We start from the raw sequence: 21,078 nt of genomic DNA, 5'->3' as shown, positions 1-21,078 counted from the left end.
GGGACCAGGGACACCCATGCAGCCAGGGCAGTAACAGGAATAATAAAGATTTATGTGTGTGTGTGTGTGTGTGTGTGTGTGTGTGTGTGTATGTATATAGATATATATATATATATATATATATATATATATATATATATATATATATATATATATATGTATGTATAAAATCTGCGAACAGGCAACTGCCAATATGGACATTACTGAACGACATCTATGAAAATAAACACATTGAATGGCCACGGTTGGCCAACAACTGGAAATATTCAATGCATAAGGTAAGTGAAGGGAAGCCTTGTAAATTTACCCTATTCTGCACTGTAGTGTGATCTCAGAGATTTTATATGTAGTTAAGGGAGGTGTGGGGGGGTGAAGCCCTCCCTTGGTTAGTTGCATTTATGATGCTGGCAGACTGTGGCCATTCGATGTGTTTATTTTCATAGAAGTCATCATTTTGTAATGTCCGTAGTCATTGTTTAGCTGTTCCTGTTTTTTTTTTTTTTTTTCATTTTGGTAAGCGAACATAGGCCCTATAGATAGATAGATTGACAGATAAATAATTATATAGATAGAGAGAAAGAAAGATAAAGTATGTGTTTATATAGATATATATAATATAGATATATGCGCACACACACACACACACACACACACATATACACATATACATATATATATGTATATGTATATATATGTGGATTTACTTTGAAACCTCGAACGTCCAGATTACAGAACATTATTTTCGACAGACGACAACATTGAAACCTTGATATTCTGAATATGGAAGTTTTACCAGAGTAAGTAAACACTTGCATAACATGGGGAAATGTGCCCTTTTCCCCACTGTAGTGAGATCCCAGAGTTGGCATATATAGTTAGGGAATGGTATGGGGGTAGAGACCCCCACCTAGGTGGGTTTTACATATTGCTGTGTGTTTCCGTGCAATTTTGGTCAGGTGTTTACTTACCCTGGTAAAACTTCCACGTTCGGGAGATCAAGGTTTCAATGTAGTCTCGCAAAAACAATATTCGGTAATCTGGATGTTCGAGCTTTCAAAGTAGATCCATACACACACACCCACACACACACACACACACACACACACATATATATATATATATATATATATATATATATATATATATATAAATAATCATAGGATACCTGCTGTTTCTTACCAAGAACAGCTTACAAAAATAAGAAATTCTATGTTGGCCCACTAAAAGAAAAAACATATGTTGGAACACAAAGATGCTGTAGTACCTTTTAATTGACCCAGTATAGGTTTTGCAGTAACTTCAACTTTTGGGCTAACAGTAGCCCTTCATTTGAGAGTTAATGTTGCACAGTGCTTAAATGTCCACTTCTACAAAGAAAGGCGAATCCATCATCCTAGTGTGCAGCTTATATGTTTAGTATGAAAACTACAATTCAGAGACAGAAATCAATGCACCATATGAGAAGAACCTTTAGTTTTATGACAGGCCATAACCTGGTATTCTAAAATTTCAGGGTCTCATACACACAATATTTGTCTCTGAGGTATTGTCATCATACTAAGCATTTGAACTGCACACTTTCCTTCCACAACTGCATTTTCAAGTGCATTTCTTTTAGCTAATAAGAAATGGTGCACTTCCCTTTCTATGTACACATTAATATTTAACCACTCCATCTAACATCATAAACTTTTTCAAAGCTCAAGAAATTGAAAAATCTGTGTTGGTCTAAACAAAGGTATTATTACATCACTTTTGTACTTTAGTAACTTTGTGTTTTAGGGAACAGAGTAGTAATAGTTGTATACTCTGCATTAGTAGTTTTTTTCACTGAGGGTCTATAACTTTGACATCTTTTTAATATTTTGATCACACGTTTTTCAGCTATCTCTGCAGTTCATCATCAAGAAATTTAGACTGCTCTTGCCTAATTCTGTTCTGTTATGATTTTGTGCACAAACAGTGACATTTCCATCAGGAAAGAACTCTGCAGTAGTACTGGCAAAGTTCTTGAGTTTGGAATGAAAGCTGTGTCCTGAAAATCTGGTCTAGAACTGATAGTTGCTGAAGTTATGACCTAGCTTTTGATTTGGCAAGTATTTATCCATAACTTTGCTAGTTTTCAACATTTAACTTTGTAACGTAATACAGTTATTCTTTCAGATCATGCAGCATATTCAATAGATGTACTTTCTGAAATGCAGGCCCCTTTCTTTACCTGATCCTAAGATATATTTTTGCATTTTCTGAACAAAAGCACTGCTGTAACATGATGTAAAGAGTGTTGCAATTTATTCTATCTCTCAGAACAAAGGCATTGTTCCCCTAAACTGAAATTAAATGCCATGTTAAGTTTATTATTGCCATTAATACAACAAAACATTTGGAACTGAGAAATACATACTATATTGTATCATCTTTGTTCTGCCTTTCATGAATCATCTTATGGTATAAGATGTAGATGTTTGTCTTTATAAAACTGTGCTTTTGTTCTTTGACATTCATCAATGACCAGCTAAAATTTGATATCCACCTACAAACCAATATTAAAAAGACTCATCAAAAACTTGGTATGCTTTATCAACACAGGCGCTACCTTTCTCTGTCCTCTAGACAACTCCTATCTACCACCTACCCTCCCTTTTGTATGGAGCTCCGCTATTCTCTAACCTCCAATCATCCCTAAAATCTAAACTTTCCTCATGTTATAACAAAATTTCAAAGTTTGCCACAGGATCCAAATCCTCTACTCACTATTGCAACTCTCTACATGCTCTAAATTGGTTGGAACTCCCAAGCTACCTAAATTTCATTCAACTACTACAAGCTAATTTTCAAACCTTCTAACTGTCCATCACTCTCCTCTTCCCTAAAATGTCACCAGTCACATAGAACACTTAGATCCACAAATCAGAACCTCTTGGAACTTTACAAGCCTTTACATGCACCAGGGCAACTTCTACTATCATTCTTCCTTGCCAGATTATGGAACTCTCTTCCCACTTGCATTAGAACTACCCCTAACCTACCATCCTTTAAAACCCTACTCCACTCTCACCTCAACTCAACTCCCTCTGGGAGTGCTCCTGTACCCATCCTACCTGATTCCTAATACCTATCCCTGTTCTATTCTACTCTAATCTCTGCCAGTGCTTCAATTCATCTCTCTCAAATTCCTTTGCCTAAATACATGTGTATTAAATGAACATAAATTTATTGTTTTTGCTAATATCTTATAAGTGATTGACTCCGCTCATATATTTCAAGATATGTAAAATCGTGCCTTGCTGTATATTGAATGTTAAACTGTTGTTCTCATATGCTGTACTAATACATTGTATATTGTATGTTGTCTTTCTGTCTGGAGCTTTTCTCCTCGGGCTTCCATTGAAAACGAGCTACCTTGGCCCAATGGACTTTCCCGGTTAACAAACTGAAATAAATAAATAAATAAATAAATAATTACTGCTAGTTAAAGAAAACAGTCCTTTTCAGCTGTATATGTAATCTAGGAATTAAAAATTATTATTTAAATCTTACTTTTAATGTCAAGGTACCCACCATAACTTACAGTTCTTGCATGTACTTTACTGCAGTAAATTTGGCAAATAAAGAAACTGGAAGGTGTTTGCATTATGCATTAGATAGAAAGCTGTGGAACTGTTTTCCATTGTTTTTATTGCAGAGAGGAGGAGGACTTAACACTCCTCTCCTTTACATAGCAAAATAAAGCAATTAGATCAGTCAGGGGTTACAGGCAGTTGTCACCTCTTCTGAAAATTTTACTAAGGAGTAACACAGTATTGAAATGCTAAGCTTTAAATTTTGGTTATTTATAATAGTTTTATATGTTAAGATAACTTAAATGTAGTATAAAAGATTTTTGTGACATTTAGAGAAAAGTCAGTAAATATATTTTCTTGTAAAGTATCAAGACATTTACCATTTTCAAGCCCCCCTCCCATGCACACCCACACAGGACAGAACTGCAGAAAGAGAGACAAGTGGCAACCCTATCAACTAGGCACACTGATAATGTTCATAAGAAAGTCTTTTATGTTTTTTTTTGTGACATCTTCCCAGAGGGTGATGCATATTTGGTACACATAGATATATGGTAAGAGAACCTTGAGTAAGGCCTTACATCGTTACAGTGCAGGAGCATTTTGTAGTCCACAAAGGAAATGTCACCATCTGTGGCAACCATAAAATACAGGTAAATTTACTTACATTTACTATATATCTTAAAAATATTAAGAAAAGGAAATCAGAGTTACTTAACTGTGTTTAAATGCACACACACGCACAGATGTGCATTTAAACACAGTACTGCATCGCACATACAGTATTTTACATGCTACATACATTTTTATACACTCACACACAGTGTGTTGTGTTTATATGTAGACACACGTGCAGTTGCACAAAATTTCCATTTGATTTGTTTTCAAGGACATGAAGTACATATACAGGCATATAATCTAGTTGTCCATTGCACACACACTCATGTTCTTACACACATACACATACACACACATAATGTGCACACACACACACACACACACACACACACACATATATATATATATATATATATATATATGTATGTGTATGTGTGTGAGCGCGCAATATGGGTACATACAATTCATATATAGAGTTAAGTATTATTAATGTATACATTCTAGTAAATGTTGCTTAATGTTTTACTTATCCACTGTCACAAATTGGCTATGTGTTGCACATGCAATCTTTGTCAATGGCTTTGTAAGTATTTTTTTCTATGAATTGCTAAATGCATTTATTACTTGTTATTATCTTTGCCAATGTAGCCTGAGTCATAGCTGAAAAGGGTCCTGGGACCAGGCCACTTTCCTGATTACCAAAGTATAAATAAATACAAAGTAAAGAAAAGTAACAAGTGAAGACTTCAGAGCACCACCACGGCAACTGGATTATTCAGATTCCAAATAAATGACCAAATAAAAATAAGAAAAATAAGTGTTTATTGAAAGACAAACACTTAAAAACAAACTGTGTGAGAAAAAAATCGATAAGCGCTTTTGGCTATTCAGCCTTCATCAGATCGCAATGCTTCTATCTAAAACATGATGTAAAAAGAAACAACTATCCAACCAACTTTCTAGTTCTAAAATAGTAGTAGAGTTAGTAGCCAATGGTTGTATTCAAAATTTTTAGTTTCTTATAGGACGAAAGAGAAAACTAACATCCAATCAAGAAAGCAGAATAAGTTTCATTCGGTGTAGTTGTGGCTAATCAAATGGTGATGTTAACCACCAATCAGTATTCATCACTTTACTACGTCTTATTCCTTATTCGTCCATAATAACTTTTATATTTGATAGACAACCTAAGGCACTAACCCTTTTGTTGTGCTATATAACCCATAAGGCAAAGAGAACACTTACCTCTTTAGTAGGTTGTTTGTAAAAACAATTATAAAATAAAATGTAAATAGTCTCTTGTTAAATCAATGTCAGAGACAATGACCGGAAAAACACGGTGCATGTAGCTACATCAACCCCTTGTCAAAACTCATAATCAAATGAAAAAATAAACTAACAGCCAAACAAAAGGATAAAATAATGATAGCCGTCGCTATCTACGTAATTCTTTAATTCAGTGCAGCTGCAGTTGCCAAGCAATATTTTCTGATTCCATGAAAGATATTAATGAAATGAACTATAAATCACCATTGGCTATTTATTTTGTTATGCGTCTATCAGCCAATTGCTGATGAACCCCTTTGGGATGATTGTTGCTGCTGGAGACTCATTCCATTATTTTGGCAGTGATTTCTGTGATTTATAGTTCATTTCATTACTATCTTTCATGGAATCAGAAAATGTTGCTTGGCAACTGTCGCTGCATTGAATTAAGGAATTATGTAGATAGAGACGGCTATCATTATTTTATCCTTTTTTTTTGGCTGGCTGTTTATTTTTTCATTTGATTATGAGTTTTGACAATGGGTTGATGTAGCTACATGCACCGTGTTTTTCCGGTCATTGTCTCTGACATTGATTTAACAAGAGACTATTTATATTTTATTTTATAATTGTTTTTACAAGCAACCTGCTAAAGAGGGAAGTGTTCTCTATGCCTTATGGGCTATGTAGCGCAATAAAAGAGTTAGTGCCTTAGGTTGTCTGTCAAATATAAAAGTTAGTACGGACGAATAAGGAATAAGACGTAGTAAAGTGATGAATACTGATTAGTGGTTAACATCACCATTTGATTAGCCGCAACTACACCAAATGAAACTTATTCTGCTTTCTTGATTGGATGTTAGTTTCTCTTTCGTCCTATAAGAAACTAAATATTTTGAATACAACCATTGGCTACTAACTCTACTACCAGTTTAGAACTAGAAAGTTGATTGGATGGTTGTTTCTTTTTAAATGATGTTTTAGATAGAAGCGTTACGATCTGATGAATGCTGAATAGCCAAAAGCGCTTATCGATTTTTTCTCACACAGTTTGTTTTTAAGTGTTTGTCTTTCAATAAACACTTATTTTTATTTTTATTTGGTCATTTATATGGAATCTGAATAATCCAGTTGCCGTGGTGGTGCTCTGAAGTCTTCACTTGTTGCTGCTTCATTATTTGTCTTCATCACCTTCAGCGGGATTTTGAATTATTTTTCTCCCAAAGTAAAGAAAAGTGGGAGTTGAACATGACAGACATAATTAAGGAATTAGCAAAGCACATTTTAATTCTGCATTATCCATGAGAGAGAAAAAAACTTCCCACTGAAGGCACTGGAAAGTATTAGACAGACTTAGTTTAGAGTCCTACTACTTCTCACCTGTAAATGTACACAACACAGAGAGAGTTTTCTGACCTCAGCATGAGTGTGTGGGGGAAGGTCTGACAATTCTTTTAGAACTACAAAATAATCCCTTTACAAAAGCCTGCCGTTTACCTACCTCCTTTTGCTGAAAGCAGCTAACAGTTATTTATAGCGTAGAACAAGCTCTGACAGACACAAATGAGGCTCGGTCAGGGAAACATAGAAGTAACTCTGTTACAGATGGTGTGTTTAGATGACGGTCCTTCTCAGTACTGCCATTCTATCTTAATGGCATGAGAAATCAATACCACTTCTTATGTCTGGTATGACTCCTTTTGGTTCCCAGAATTGTGTCATATGCTGACGATATTATTATAGCAGAAAATTCTCAAGCATTACAAACTTCATTAGACACATTACTCCCTATCTTTGAAGCAGTGGGTTTATATTTAAATAAAGATAAATCTAATGGTTTCACACTGAATAAAGACAATACAAGAAATGTTCAAGGATTAACATTTTCAGAAAATGCTATACAAATATTGGGTATTCTTTATGGTACTGAAACATATATAAACAACAAATGCAAAGAAAATTGTCACAAAAGTTCTAAATCTTTAACACTTTCTTACACCAAAAGAGTATATTAAATGGAGTTTTTCTTAGTAAACTGTTATGTTCACAGTTCACTTATTTCTGATAGCTTGGACAAAAGAGTTAACTGTGTTTTTTCAATTCTTTTGGAAAATAAAGATAAATCTTATTAGAAGAGGGATAGTATTCTTCTCCACAACAAGGTGGTTATTCATTGAAACATCCAGCATTATTTCTTCAGTTATTACATCTGTATTTTCTTTTTCAACATCTACATTTCAAATCCATTTCTTTAGTAATTAGAATGTTAATGAATTTTAGTAAAGATGTTTTGGTCAGCTTGTCTTCATGGGAAAAGAATTAGATGTTTTGTTACAAATGAGTTACAAGATATACAAATTATTTCTCTTATGTAAAGAATGAGCAACATTCCTGTCACTGTACCAAGACAACAGTGGTATATTCAAATTATGGAAGAATATCACATAATAAATGGTTATTGTACTTATTCTATATTTAAACTACAATAAACTCTCAGTTAACTGGCACTGATGGGGATTGGTAGATGCCAGATAACTGTAGTTTCTGATTGCTTGAGAGTTACTATTAAAAATAGGTCTGACTAATACTGTACACTATACTGTTTCTTTGGTTTGACTTGTTCTTAGGTTGAGGAGAGAGGGAATTTATTCCTGTCTTCCTTTTTAAAACACTAAAATTGTAAGGTATGTTTCTATAGGGGGGGGTGGGGATGGGACAGTAAGTGCAGCACACGAAAATTGTACTGCATTTCTTCGATTTTTATTTCTGGTTGCTTGAGAGTTCTGTTTGCTTGAGTTCCAGTTAACTGAGAGTTTACTGTACATGGTTTAAAAGATAGATGCTCCTTTGTAAAAAGTTCCATAATGGGGAGTTTTCGTGTGGAGATGTTCTTTAAATAGATTACTATTAAAAAGTTATTTAGTATGTAAATCTTTTTCAATTAGAAAATGTTTTAGAAATGACTATTGAATTAGAAAAAGCAGAACACATCATTTTACATTGATCTGGGTTAAAAGGTTTTTGGTCACTAATACAAAATAAATTAAAAAGTCCTTATTTGTTTCCATTAACTATCAAAAAGTGTTTATTAAGAGTTCTGTATTGCATTTATTATGGATTGCAAGATGTACAGAAGCAAGACTTTCCAAAGCTATGTCTGTACAGTTTTTGTCACTAGAGTGGCAGTGTGGTTAAACAAAACAGGTTGGATATCTGAAATTACATAAATAGTAATCAATTCAAACTTCACTTTTCTTTAAATCAAACAATATTTAAGTTGATGAACATTTAAGTTAATGAAATGTTAATTTAAATAGTTTAGAATAATTATTAAATGAAAACAAAATGTAAATATTTGTAAGTAAACTTGTGGAGTAATCCTGTAAAGAGGACTTGAAATGTATTCTAAGAAGGAATGAAAGCAAGAAAACAAGGTCATGTTACCAAGGCAGGCCTCATCATCTGCCATTTTGAGGGAAACACATTGAAGTTGTAAAATAAATACTTGGAGTGATTTTGGGCATTAAAACAGCCCAGAAAACAAAGATGGAATGAGAAAAATCATGTATTTTTGAGTTCTAACGTAGAGATTTCCTTTAAATGCAAGAAAACATGTATTGCCTGCAATCTAACTCAACTTTTCAAGGTAATTCTTTTAAGCTTTGACTCTCCCAAGTAAAAAAATGTTTTTAACTAGTTAATCTCATTAGTTATTTCAATTAATCAACAGCCCTTGTGTGTGTGTGTGTGTGTGTGTGTGTATGTGTATATATATATATATATATATATATATATATATATATATATATATATATGTGTGTGTGTGTGTGTGTGAACAGTTTAGTGTAGCCATGGAGTACTTGGAGAATACGTATGCAAATAAGAGAAACCACTGAAGCTCCATTCAGGCAATGACTAAAGGTCACTGCCTTATACTATTTTTCATCAGTGAATGTTTAAAAAATGACCACAACTCAGAAAACAAACAGTAAACACAGCTATGTTTTGTTAATTCATTAGTGGCTTTACGTTTGGAAGATGGGGTTTTCAGAATGCTACTGTTTCCTATATAAAGGCTTACAAGAATGGGAGAATAATCATAAGATCATGGGAAAAGTGTTATGGTTATGAAATTAAGAAAAATGTTAATGCTCTTGTATTACTAAACATTGTGAAAGAGAAGGACATAGTTTTATTTAAAATTGGTTTAATGTAAAATTAGTGCTTTGCCTGAGAAACTTCTTCAAAATTTAAGCAGTCAATAATGTTACCATTCCAGAGTGTAGTGAACTGTAATTTACCATGGCCACTTATACAGATTAAGGATGTAATCTGTCAGTTATTAAGTTAAAGCCATGTGCAGTGATACTCCTTCATTACAGTAGACTCCCTGTTATCCGGTCTTGCTGGGACCGGACGTCAGGCTGGATAAACCAATTGCTGGTTAATCAGAAAAAGCATACAAAATAGCATTTATAGGTTATAAATCAGCTAGAATAACATAATTTGTTTTAGTGTGTATTATGAACTCTAAAACTCAAATGTCTGTCATTATTTAGTCTAGAGGAGGCAGAAGTGCTGTTCTCAGTTGCCTTTTACTAGGGCTAAGGCAGAAATTTGATGGCCGGTTAGAGAGAAGGCTGGCTAGAGAGAGGCCATATAAGAGGGAGACTACTGTAGTTCCTAAAAGTGGTTAAGTGAAAATTAATTTCCTGACCCCTTTGAAACTTGACTTGTTAGTTACTCTCCTCTTGTAGGAGAAATAGTGTTGGTATTAAAAGCACAGCAAAAACAGACTTGGATGTCATTTTATTGGACAGACACACGTATTTTTGTACCATCCTAATAAAGTAGCTGCCTACTTTTGCCATTTAAAAGAAGCATTATTTGTTGGGCAGAAATTTCGTTATCTTGTTTTAACATACGCACAGTATACTTCAGTTCATACCCTCTTGTAGAACTTTCCATTCTGTCAACCATCTTATACTGGAATTGCAAGCTTATACAGATGTGTTTCTCCATTAAATCATTTACCATCAGTTTCTCCCAATGCACTGGCATCTGTTATTTCAGCATTCTGCTTGTTGTTTTCCTACAGTTGTAACTGGGCTTTTTCTCCCAGACAAGGCCAAGGACCTTACTGAGATTGACACCTGGTGTCAAAGTCATGGACTCAAGCTAAATGCCAAAAAATGCCTAGTCATCCCATTTGGGAAAAACAAAACAACCATGAATTACCACATAGGTGGCAGCCCCCTTAATACAGAAGAGGTAATAAGAGATCTGGGGACCCAGGTAAATAGTAATCTCTCCTTTGACTATCATATTGCCAGAATAGTTAGGAAATCCTTCTATGTAACCCATCTAATTACTAAAGTGTTTGCATCTAGAAATAAAGAGGTTATAGTGCCCCTCTACTCATCACTCATCAGACCCATCATAGAGTACACTGCCCCTTTTGGGATGTACCTCACAAGACACTTCCAACAGCTGGAAAGACCACAAAAGTACCTCCCCAAGAGGATTAATGGCCTCAAACATATGTCCTATGCAGCCCGACTGGAAAAACTCTGGCTGTACTCAGTGGCATATAGCTTACTCAGAGGTGATCTCTGCCTGACTTACAAAGCCATGTCCAACTCAGAATTGATGGACATGCTCCACCTAAAGATGTCCAAGTCACTGCGAGCCACTCGCTCTAGTGAGCTAAACCTCGCCACAACAATAAATAGAACATACTGGAGGGATAGATTTGTGTCACAGAGACTCCCCATGCTTTGGAACAAAATTCCTAACTATATTAGGCAGAGCCCCTCACTAACACTCTTCAAGAGAAACCTTGATGAGTGGATGGATAACAGAAAATACACCCCTGGGATCACTTCATTGGCTCTTCTTGACAGAGGCTCAGTTAATTAATCAATGGGGTGCAAAATCTGACACACTCTGGCTAGGCTTATAAATACCCTCGAACAGATAGCCTAGTACCTACATATGAACCTATGAATTCTTTTATTTTCCCAGTGACTTTATCCACTCTACTAAAGTCAGCAACCAACCATTCTAAAATAGCTGCAAAGTAGCAAAGATGATGGTCTAAACATTAGCCATTTCCATTTGCACTCTATTTTATTCCCAAAATGCAATGTTTGAGTGCCACCTCAGCAGAACTTAGTTCCAAAACCTAGGCCTCTAAGCCACAGAAATTATTTAACAGGGTTGTCATATCTTCAGTAATATCTTCAAAATTTTCTAGCAACTCATAAATTCTGTCAGTATGGACTTTGGTTTTCTGTACTTCACTTGAGTCCGATAGCAACAGACATTTCACCTGTACTATTCCCTAAATGTATGTTTTTGTGTTTTTTTTTTTTTTCAAAGCAAGTCCACTATGTCATCTTGCTTTTCATATTTTTGTCTTCAACTTCAGAAACTCTCCATACAGCATCAGGTTTTCCAATGGTTATCCTATCTACGCCAGCTTGAATTACTGTCACAGCTGTCTTGTCTCAGGTCTCTCTCATGTGATGCTTGACTGTCAGTGGCTTCAGACTGGTTGTACAGATCCTGTACTTTAACTCTAAATGCTTCATGGTTTATTCAAGTAGTCTACTGGAATTCAACAGGGCAGTATGTATACTTTCTATACTATTTTGCCTCCTTAACATCATTCAGTTGTCAAATTTTTGTAGACACCTGCTGGTGGAACATGGAAGCATCATTGTGACCTCATTTTGACTTGTGACTAACATCTCTCTTAAAAACTTATATATTGTCACACAATCCATTTATTTTATCAGTAACCAAGGTACAACACTTGTTAATACTTTTTATCTTGTTAATTAGCTGAATGACGAGGGAGGAAACCACTTTCACCTTGTTGCACCTGGGTAAAGTCTTCTTGTTTTCCATGTGCATGTTTTTTGCTTTCTTTTCTTTTTTTTTTCCATTACAAAATAAAAAAATCTCAGGATTTAAGTATTCATTGCCACTCCATTTCATACAGTAGCTAGGTGTGTGAATCAGTTCTGTTCATTCGTGGGTAAATGATAGCTTTCACTTTAGAAGGCTAGTAAGGCAAATGACAGCTGTAGTTTTTGATACTGTGCATAACTTTGTAGTTCCATAGGTAAAACCAATATTTACTTGTCCAAGAGTGAGGCTGTTTACCAGTTTATGTAACTTTGCAGTATAAACTCAGGGCCAGATTCTAAAAAGTCTACACTAAGTGTACACAATATATATTCAATAAAATTCTTATAAATTTTTGTGTGCTTTTAGTCACTCAGAAAGATTACACTAAGTATACATGTAGTTTACACTTTGTGGTAACCTTAATGAATCCCTGTCAGTATTTAAAACTGCAAGAATATCAGTAAGAAAACTAAAATTAGGAGGAAGAAGGTGTGCGTTATGTCTGTGTTGTCTGTTCACTCAGAACAGTGTACACTTAGTGCAGGCTTTATTGAATCTATCCCCCAGTCCTGTTTCATATATAAGGTACATATTAACAATTAAAAGTTGTGTTTTCTATTCTTATTTAGAAAAATTGTTCTGGCAGATTCCTTTCCTCAGCAAGGCAAAGCCTTACCATGAAAAATTGTGGACAGTGCTCAGCCTTGACATCTACAGAATCTCTGTAGAAATGTTGGCTGAGAAAGATTCCTTACAAAAACGATTACATTAGATATTTAAGATAGGGGAAAATGGTTGATCTTTTTGTGATTTGTGGCAGGGTAACAAGTGGAAATTAAACATCATTGTAAGGTATTGGAGATTTTTTAGTCACTAAACAATATTATGATGATATTTGCAGTAAAAAAAAAAAAGGTAAGGGAAACTACATTGATGTCAGGGGTGTTGCTTTATAGGGTTGCTGCTGTGCTCTTTCTTCTAAAGCTTTATGTTATCATCCTGATGGAAAAATGAGGGCAGAATGTATTAACATTTGAGAATTGTAAAAGCTGCACAAGATATTTATATCAAGAGCTGATTCTGTTTTGAAGTGTAGAATTATGAGGAAATCTTTACTCATTTGCTTAATTCATTTCAATCTTACACAGGAAAGCCTTTTTTTACAAGAAATCCATCTGAACTGAAAGGGAAGTTCATTCGTACTAAGTTGAAGAAAAGTGTTCGTGGCTTTGGCTTTACAGTTGTTGGAGGGGATGAGCCAGATGAATTTCTACAAATTAAAAGTTTGGTGGTAGATGGTCCAGCTGCTCTAGATGGCAAAATGGAAACAGGTGAGGTACTGGGCAGTCACAAGCGTGATGTTCTTGGGATGAGGAGCTGCTTTTATTGTAACATATAGAGTGCATTTAATGATCTCTAGAGTTCATTGCAGGAATGCAAGGAATTTAGAAATTCTGTTTTTACTTTAGTTCAAAAAAGCGTTCATCTTCACTGTCCTCCAATGTCCAGTGTCACCTGACCAGTCTTATTTGACATTGGGTCACAAAAGAAAAGTCTTAGGAAAAAACATGGCTTGTTTCTTTAGACCCCCCCCCCCCCACACAGACACACACACACACACACACACACACACACACACACTCCTTCCTATGTCCTTTTCTAGAATGCTGAATGCCTTCCAGTGGCCTTCCTTATGTTGCTACTTACTGTAAGATTCATATTAATTTTCTTCATTTCATATTGTTTTCTATTTATGGCTGGACATATTTTATTTAGATCCCTCGGCAAGGTTTATGGCTGGACATTTTATTTAAATCCCTCTACAAAGATTCCCTTTTCATTTTTATTTAACTGAGAACTGTCTAGGTGTACTTAAGCAATTTGGGCATTGTTTTCTGTCATGGCCATCAGTGACATTTGTAATACATTGAGGGATATTAATTAAAGCATTAGGGAAGTTACTATAATTTTTGTTTGGGCATAAATCCCATTGGCTTTTTATGGAGGAAGTTAGCATTACTAGACTGATAAGGTGCCTTCATCTAAGAACTAGTCACTAAACTATGTAAACACATTGAATGATTGTAATTCCAAGTTTATTTGTAGTTGGATTGATAAGATGAAAATAGTTCATGATGTGGAATTCTCTGGCAGTAGCAGTTTGTTTCTTGATGCAGTGTAAGCTGGGTGCATCTTGTCTGCACCTCTGCTTTATAAAGTTGCAGGTGGTACATTGTCTTGTCTGGCAGGTAAGGTGGTGCAGAAACTTGTGAATGATCCTCACTAATAGGTTCTTTTTAGTCTGAGATGCTTTCAGTGTAGACCTAAGAAGTGAGAATGTAGTATAATAATAACGTCCAGAGACCGTGCTCATTGGTGGTGAGTGGAGAATGAAGAAATATGGATCAGGGAATGCTAGCATACTGACAGCAGGAGAAATGGGTCAAGGAATAGTGGAGTACTGGCATAGGGAGAAATGAGTCAGGGAATGCTGGTGTACTGACAGAGAGAGAAATGGATCAGGGAATGCTAGCATACTGATGGGGAGAAATGAGTCTGGGAATGGGGGAGTACTCAGTTACAGTGGTCTGCTCTTCATAGGAGAAAATAAAACATTAAGATCAGCCATACACCAATGTAAGTCACTTACACTGAGAGCAAACCTTTTGGAATCAGGACAGACTTGCACTGAAAAAAACTATTTTGGTATCTGGCCTATGGTCTTGCAGATATACTGTATTACTAGTCTGAAACAGACCCTTAATAAGGTAGTAGCAGTGAAGTGCAGAGGAAAACGACTATGGGAGTGGATAAGAAGGTTATAGTTTGTTGGGAAGTTACATGAAGATAATTGATATGGTAAATGGTATGTTAGAGTAAGTCTTTCGGATGGAGAAGGGGAGGGAAGTTGTTTTGTCTTAAGTCTATTGCTTGTGTGCATGTTGTATGAGTGAGTGAACTGGTGAGAACATAAGGAAGAAGTGTAGTAATGAAAAGGCTGCTGGAGAAAGGGGTGATTATATACTAGGTTATTTCTTCTGTAGGTAATTTACATTAGTTAATGAAAGAAGAATGTGTAGATTAGGTTATGAGTATGAAAAAACAGTTTAGAAATGTATGAGACAGATTTGTTAACAACCAGTGATTTCAGCAGGCAAGACTTGTTTTGTAACTGAATTATTTTGCTAGGCAAAAAACTGTTCACGTTGAAATGTGTATAAAGTTTATATGAGACTGTCATTTCCTCTGTCTTACTCTCTATGTTGCACTACTTAGGAGCTCAAAAGGTGCTAGTGTTCACTGTGTAATATTAAGTACTTATTAAATGGCTCTCTTAATATAGTACAGCTGTATAGGGGTTAAATAGAAGATCCATTCTATCTGTAATTCCCTGTATGCTTCATAAATGAGTGTGAAACGCATATATAAATAAGCATTAATTTGCAAGGTCCTGTGGTTGCTTTTCTAAGCATTTTCTAGATGAATTTGTTGCTTTAGGTGTCCTCTTTGTCAGATTTTGTTGGCCCAGAGTGGCAAATGTGGTAGCACCACTTTCAGCTGTACATACACTAAACTCATCAGTATGTTAGACCAGTTCAGTACAGCAAACATTCTTATTTCAAAAACAAGCAATCACATGATAAGAACAATAGACTGGTATTCCTTCTGAATTAACGTATGATGATGTAATCGAATTGGCTTCTTGTTGACCCGCCACAGATTCATCTGTATCATTAAGAATAAAAGTTGGTTTTACTCCTAAAACAAACAAAAAGATGCCATGGGTTGTTGTATTGGGCTGTACTTCCCAACTTACATTACCCAGCTCTAGGTGATGGAGCCTAGGAGAAATGAGACAAAGGTACCTTGGCAAACTCATTGCTTAAATAAGTTAAGGCAGCAGTTAGTTTTGTCCTAATGAGCTATTACGTTTCCCTTCTAATTGCTACCTAGTTAAAAGGTTATTTATATTTTAATTATTTTTATCAGGAGGTGAGTAGTATCAAGTTTTTCTTACAATTACACTCTATTGGATTCTTTTTTTTTTAATAAAAGACCATTTTTAGTCAAGTGCCATAAGGTTGTTGGTTATTAAATTCATGTTGTAGCATTGTTTAAGTGTAGAAAGAAATGTGTGGCAAACTATCAGCATTTGTTGACCTTTTCAAAAGCTTCATATTTGGATCATTGATTTTTTTTTCTTTTTCTGCAGGTGATGTCATAGTCAGTGTGAATGACACGTGTGTGCTTGGATACACACATGCCCAAGTTGTAAAGATCTTCCAGTCCATTCCAGTTGGTGCCAGTGTGGATCTTGAACTCTGTCGTGGTTATCCACTGCCTTTTGACCCAGATGATCCAAACACCAGCCTAGTAACATCAGTAGCAATTTCAGACAAAGACCCAATCATTGTAAATGGCCAAGAAAACTTTGACTCTCCTTCTAGTCACAGCAGTCAAACAGGGACAGTAAATGGGGTAAAGGAGCCACGGCCAAGTAGTCCTAGTGCTGAGGTGGCTTCAAATAGTTCCCATGGTTACCCTAATGATAACGCATCTCTGGCATCCGCCATCGCTACCCAACCTGAACTAATAACTGTGCACATAGTTAAAGGTCCAATGGGCTTTGGTTTCACTATTGCAGACAGTCCTAGTGGTGGAGGTCAAAGGGTCAAACAGATTGTTGATAATGCAAGATGTCGAGGCCTTAAAGAAGGGGATCTTATTGTTGAAGTAAACAAGAAGAATGTACAGACTCTGTCTCATAACCAAGTGGTGGACATGTTAATTGAATGCCCCAAGGGAAGTGAAGTCACACTTCTAGTACAGAGAGGAGGTATGTTCCATTTAACCTCTGCTTAATTCTATTATTTTGTAGCTGGCTAGTAAACTTTGTTGTACTTGCAGAGTTAAAGAAAAAAAAAATCTTATGTTAAGATAACTGAGTAGGATATTGACACATTTCCTAGATAAGTGGGTACATAGAGCAGGTCTATGAAATTTCAAAAATAGAATGAAAATGTGTTCAATGTAATGGTTGTAAAATGGTTCTGCTTACCTCATTAAGTGAGAATTTAGCTTGGGTGTGCTAGATGTACAGAAATATGCTGTTACTGCTGTTTTTGCACTTGTATATTTCATTTGTATATGTACTGTTGCATATTGGCTGCTGTTGTTTTTACACTCATACATTTCTTTTGTGTATGTGCTGTTGCATATTAGCTATGGAAGTCTTTGCACTAATACATTTAATCCCATACAAGCTAGAGCAAAAATGTACATCAAAGGATTGTGTGTGCACTTTCTCCATTCCAAGGGCCACTTAGAGAGCATTTTCCTGAGTGTAATTCAGTGGGCAAACGACTGGCAAAATTATGTCCAGAGATGACATATCTTTATGAAATAAACACATGATTATGTGGTGCTTATGGATAGCTCTATTTGTTCTAATGCACTGTTTGTGTAGTTACAGGGGATTTATGCTCTTAATCTTGGTTTGCTGTGAGGAATAGTAACATAATTATCATTACGGTATCTGCGTGTTTAAGGAAGATGTTTTGTTGTAAGATCACTGTAAGCCTAGATTTGTTGTTTGTAACATATCTGTTGAATGAAAAAAAAAAACAGTTCAAAATATCATGTTAGTCTTCACTTCACTTAACATTGTAGTGGTAGGTTGTAGTTGCACATGCTTTCATTGAGAGGTTGCTCAAATGTGAAAAGAATGCAGTCAGTGGAATATGTAAGCAAAGTATTATGTTTGCAGCCCTTTGGAATTACAATAGTTGATAAAATTCTGGATGTTATACTATGGAGCGACAGTGTAATTTCTGAACCATACATTTTAAGTAGGTCTGGTGGTGGGCTAAATGTTGAACAAATAGTAGATCTGATTTTCACCATGCTGGCATGGGTTTCATCGTATGAAACTGAAATTGCAAGACAAAAATTTGTGCATATGAATGTTACCATGCTTTGATTTGTAAATGTATAGAGATGCAGCTTTCCCATATTTTTATGCTTTTTATTTTTAATCATTTACGTGTGTAATGTATTATTTTACCATACAGTAGTAAATTTCATTTGTCATCACATGGTTAGATGGCCAATGGCTGTGCATTTCTGATGTTTTTCATTGTATAGAAGCTTGGTATAGCAGCATATGCTTTGTGAGGTATTTGTAAGACTGTAAGGATAGGGCACCTTCCAGTCTGAGTAGGAGTACGTTAAATGGTATAACTACAGCTTTGTATTAGTCAAATATTTGGTACGGGCACACCATGGATATTAATGCATATCTTACAAAGACAGACATGTTATTATGCTTGCTTTATTTTTTGTTGAAAAATTATAGATTTTAAGTATTTCAAGGCATAAGTTATGTCTAACTGTTTCAGGATGTTGACCACCTTGGGTATTTTTTTCTGTAAAGTTGCTGTTATTTCTACTCACAGAAAGGGTGATACAGATGTCTTATTGTTTGGAATATGAAGGAAATAGATATTATGTATTTCATAAATTCCTAGAAAGATGCACCGTCTTTTTCAGTAAGAAGATATCTGTAATCCCTAAAACTGTAATAAAGCTTGTGTGTCACCGTAGTGTAACAACACCTCCTCCCCAATGCCGGACACCTTTATAAATGTACCCAAGTTCACTCCTGGTGCTTTCTTTTCTTGCCAGAACCAGTGTTGATTCCTCTTAACTGTACAGACATTTGCCAGTACTGTTTCTACTTATTTATCTCCACCCCCCCTAAATCTGATCATGTACCTGGTGTAATTTGTGTACAGACAGTCCAGCCCTCAGCCATTCATATATCAATACAAAGTAAATGATTAAAATGGCTTGCAGTCTTAAGCTTCACTGAATTCTGCCTTTATGTCTTCAGAAAGACAATTCTGTGTTAGGTTCCCAGAATAGCTGCTGTTTTTATTCATTCTTTCATGAGTGCATAGTCAGTTTCATTGGAGATGTCAGTATCTGTGAAAGTAAGTAAACTTGTAAATGCAATTAATGCGTCATTCTAAATGCGGTATAACAGTACCTATAAAATTGTTTAAAAATTGCAGTTTCATGTATTGGAACAGCACTCATTAGTCCCATATGGGAGAGAACAGATATGACCAGCAATTTCCAGTAAGCTTTTCAAGCTTTGATTCCCACTTCACATTTCTGCCCAAGTGAGAGCAATCCTGTGGTGTAGTCCTTATGATGGCCAGGACTTTGTTAGCTAGGCAATACCACTAGGTATGGGCACCTCTTTTCATGGAGTGACCAGGCGGAGGTTAAGTGGAATGTGTGCTTGGATTACACATTTTTAAGTTAATGCGATGTAAAGATAACATTAAGATTGATCAAATGTATACACAGCAATTACAAACTCATGACCTCTGCCTCTGTGTGGTAACAGGTAGTTAAACTGCTGTGGTCACCTAACTGCAGGAATCGCCACTGGGAAGAATGCATGTGTTAATGGAAAGGGAAACACAATGCTCTGATAGGTGGTACACACACAGGATAATCAGAAGTTTAATTAGAGATTTCCTCATGTTTGTATATGCATAGGTTAAGTTTTACAATGCCTTTGTCCTTGTCATTCCATTTTTATTTAGATTTTTTTTAATAGGTACTTCAACTTTGTTATATTCCTGTGGGTATGTTACCCTAAGTGAGGTTTCACTCAAGTACAGAACCACCTTCAGAAGAGCAGATATTGTCACATGGAGAAAGTCATAACATTTTATTTTAACCTTTGGCAGAAATAATAACAGTATGTAGTGATGAGACTGCTATAATTTCAGCAGTTTTTTTTAATGTTCTTATTTGAAACCTACAGCACAGCCATTACTTCAGACAATAGCATTGCTGAAGCCAAATATTTGACAATAGTAGATGTTTATTTAGATTTGGTCCTACTGCACTGATTAGAGGCCATGTTGTTGTATTATAAAGAACATTAGACTTGTAAGTTATGAATGCAATTATAGGATGTTTTAATTATCTCGTTTACCTTTCTTCATGGATTTGCCATTAGTGCATAATTTTGTACCCTTATTACAGGGCTGTAAATAGTCCTGCGCAATTAACAGCTGTTATGTTTAGATGGGCTGGTGTTGAACACAGTGACCATAAAATCCCCATTTTCAGAAGTACATTTTTTTGTTTTCCAGACCGTTTCATTTTAAGGGTGTAAACTATCCTCCAGTTTTATTTTGAGGAAAATTATCCATTTAGAAGTTCACACTACTGTATCGATCCATATTTAGGAGGTAGAACAATCAGATCACTTTTCTAAAGCCATTCTTTGGTACAGAGTAGTTTAGACGTGTAAGATTTTAGCCAGCTGTGTAAACTATTGAGGTAGTTACATTTGTGTGGAGGAGGCAGAGGCGCTAAGTAACATGTTAGAGAAAAGTAATCTGATGTTTTTTGTAACTAGAAATTCATATTCATCAAAGGGGAGGACACTAGCAGTAAAACCCAAAGAAGGGCAAGTACCTAAAAAGCTTGGTTCTAGCATAGCTCTCAACCTTCCATCTCCAAAGTGAGGAACACTAGTCTTCATAATGTGGAACAAATGGGCAAAATGTGTAACACATACTAACAGCTTGCTAACAAGTTCAATTAGGAAGGTCATAGGATTGTTAAAATTTGATGGTTTTACTTATAAAAAAGATATTTTAATGTGTTAATATGATTCGTGTCTATTTTC

At 35.5% G+C, this 21,078-nt stretch overlaps 1 protein-coding gene across 13 annotated transcripts in view; it reads left to right on the top strand.

The window, feature by feature from the left end:
* MAGI1 (membrane associated guanylate kinase, WW and PDZ domain containing 1) overlaps positions 1 to 21,078 on the top strand; it is a 687,439-nt gene that overhangs the window by 416,913 nt on the left and 249,448 nt on the right. For all 13 annotated transcript variants that reach the window (XM_044077950.1, XM_044077948.1, XM_044077957.1 and 10 more), the window contains 2 exons: positions 13,511 to 13,693; positions 16,576 to 17,199. In XM_044077950.1, coding sequence (XP_043933885.1) covers positions 13,511 to 13,693; positions 16,576 to 17,199 — 807 coding nt within the window. The remainder of the gene's footprint in view (positions 1 to 13,510; positions 13,694 to 16,575; positions 17,200 to 21,078) is intronic.

Source organism: Protopterus annectens, chromosome 7.part0, assembly GCF_019279795.1.
Source record: "Protopterus annectens isolate FY-2018-M chromosome 7.part0, PAN1.0, whole genome shotgun sequence".
Classification (NCBI taxonomy): Eukaryota; Metazoa; Chordata; order Ceratodontiformes; family Protopteridae; genus Protopterus; species Protopterus annectens.
This window is presented reverse-complemented; position numbering and strand designations above follow the sequence as displayed.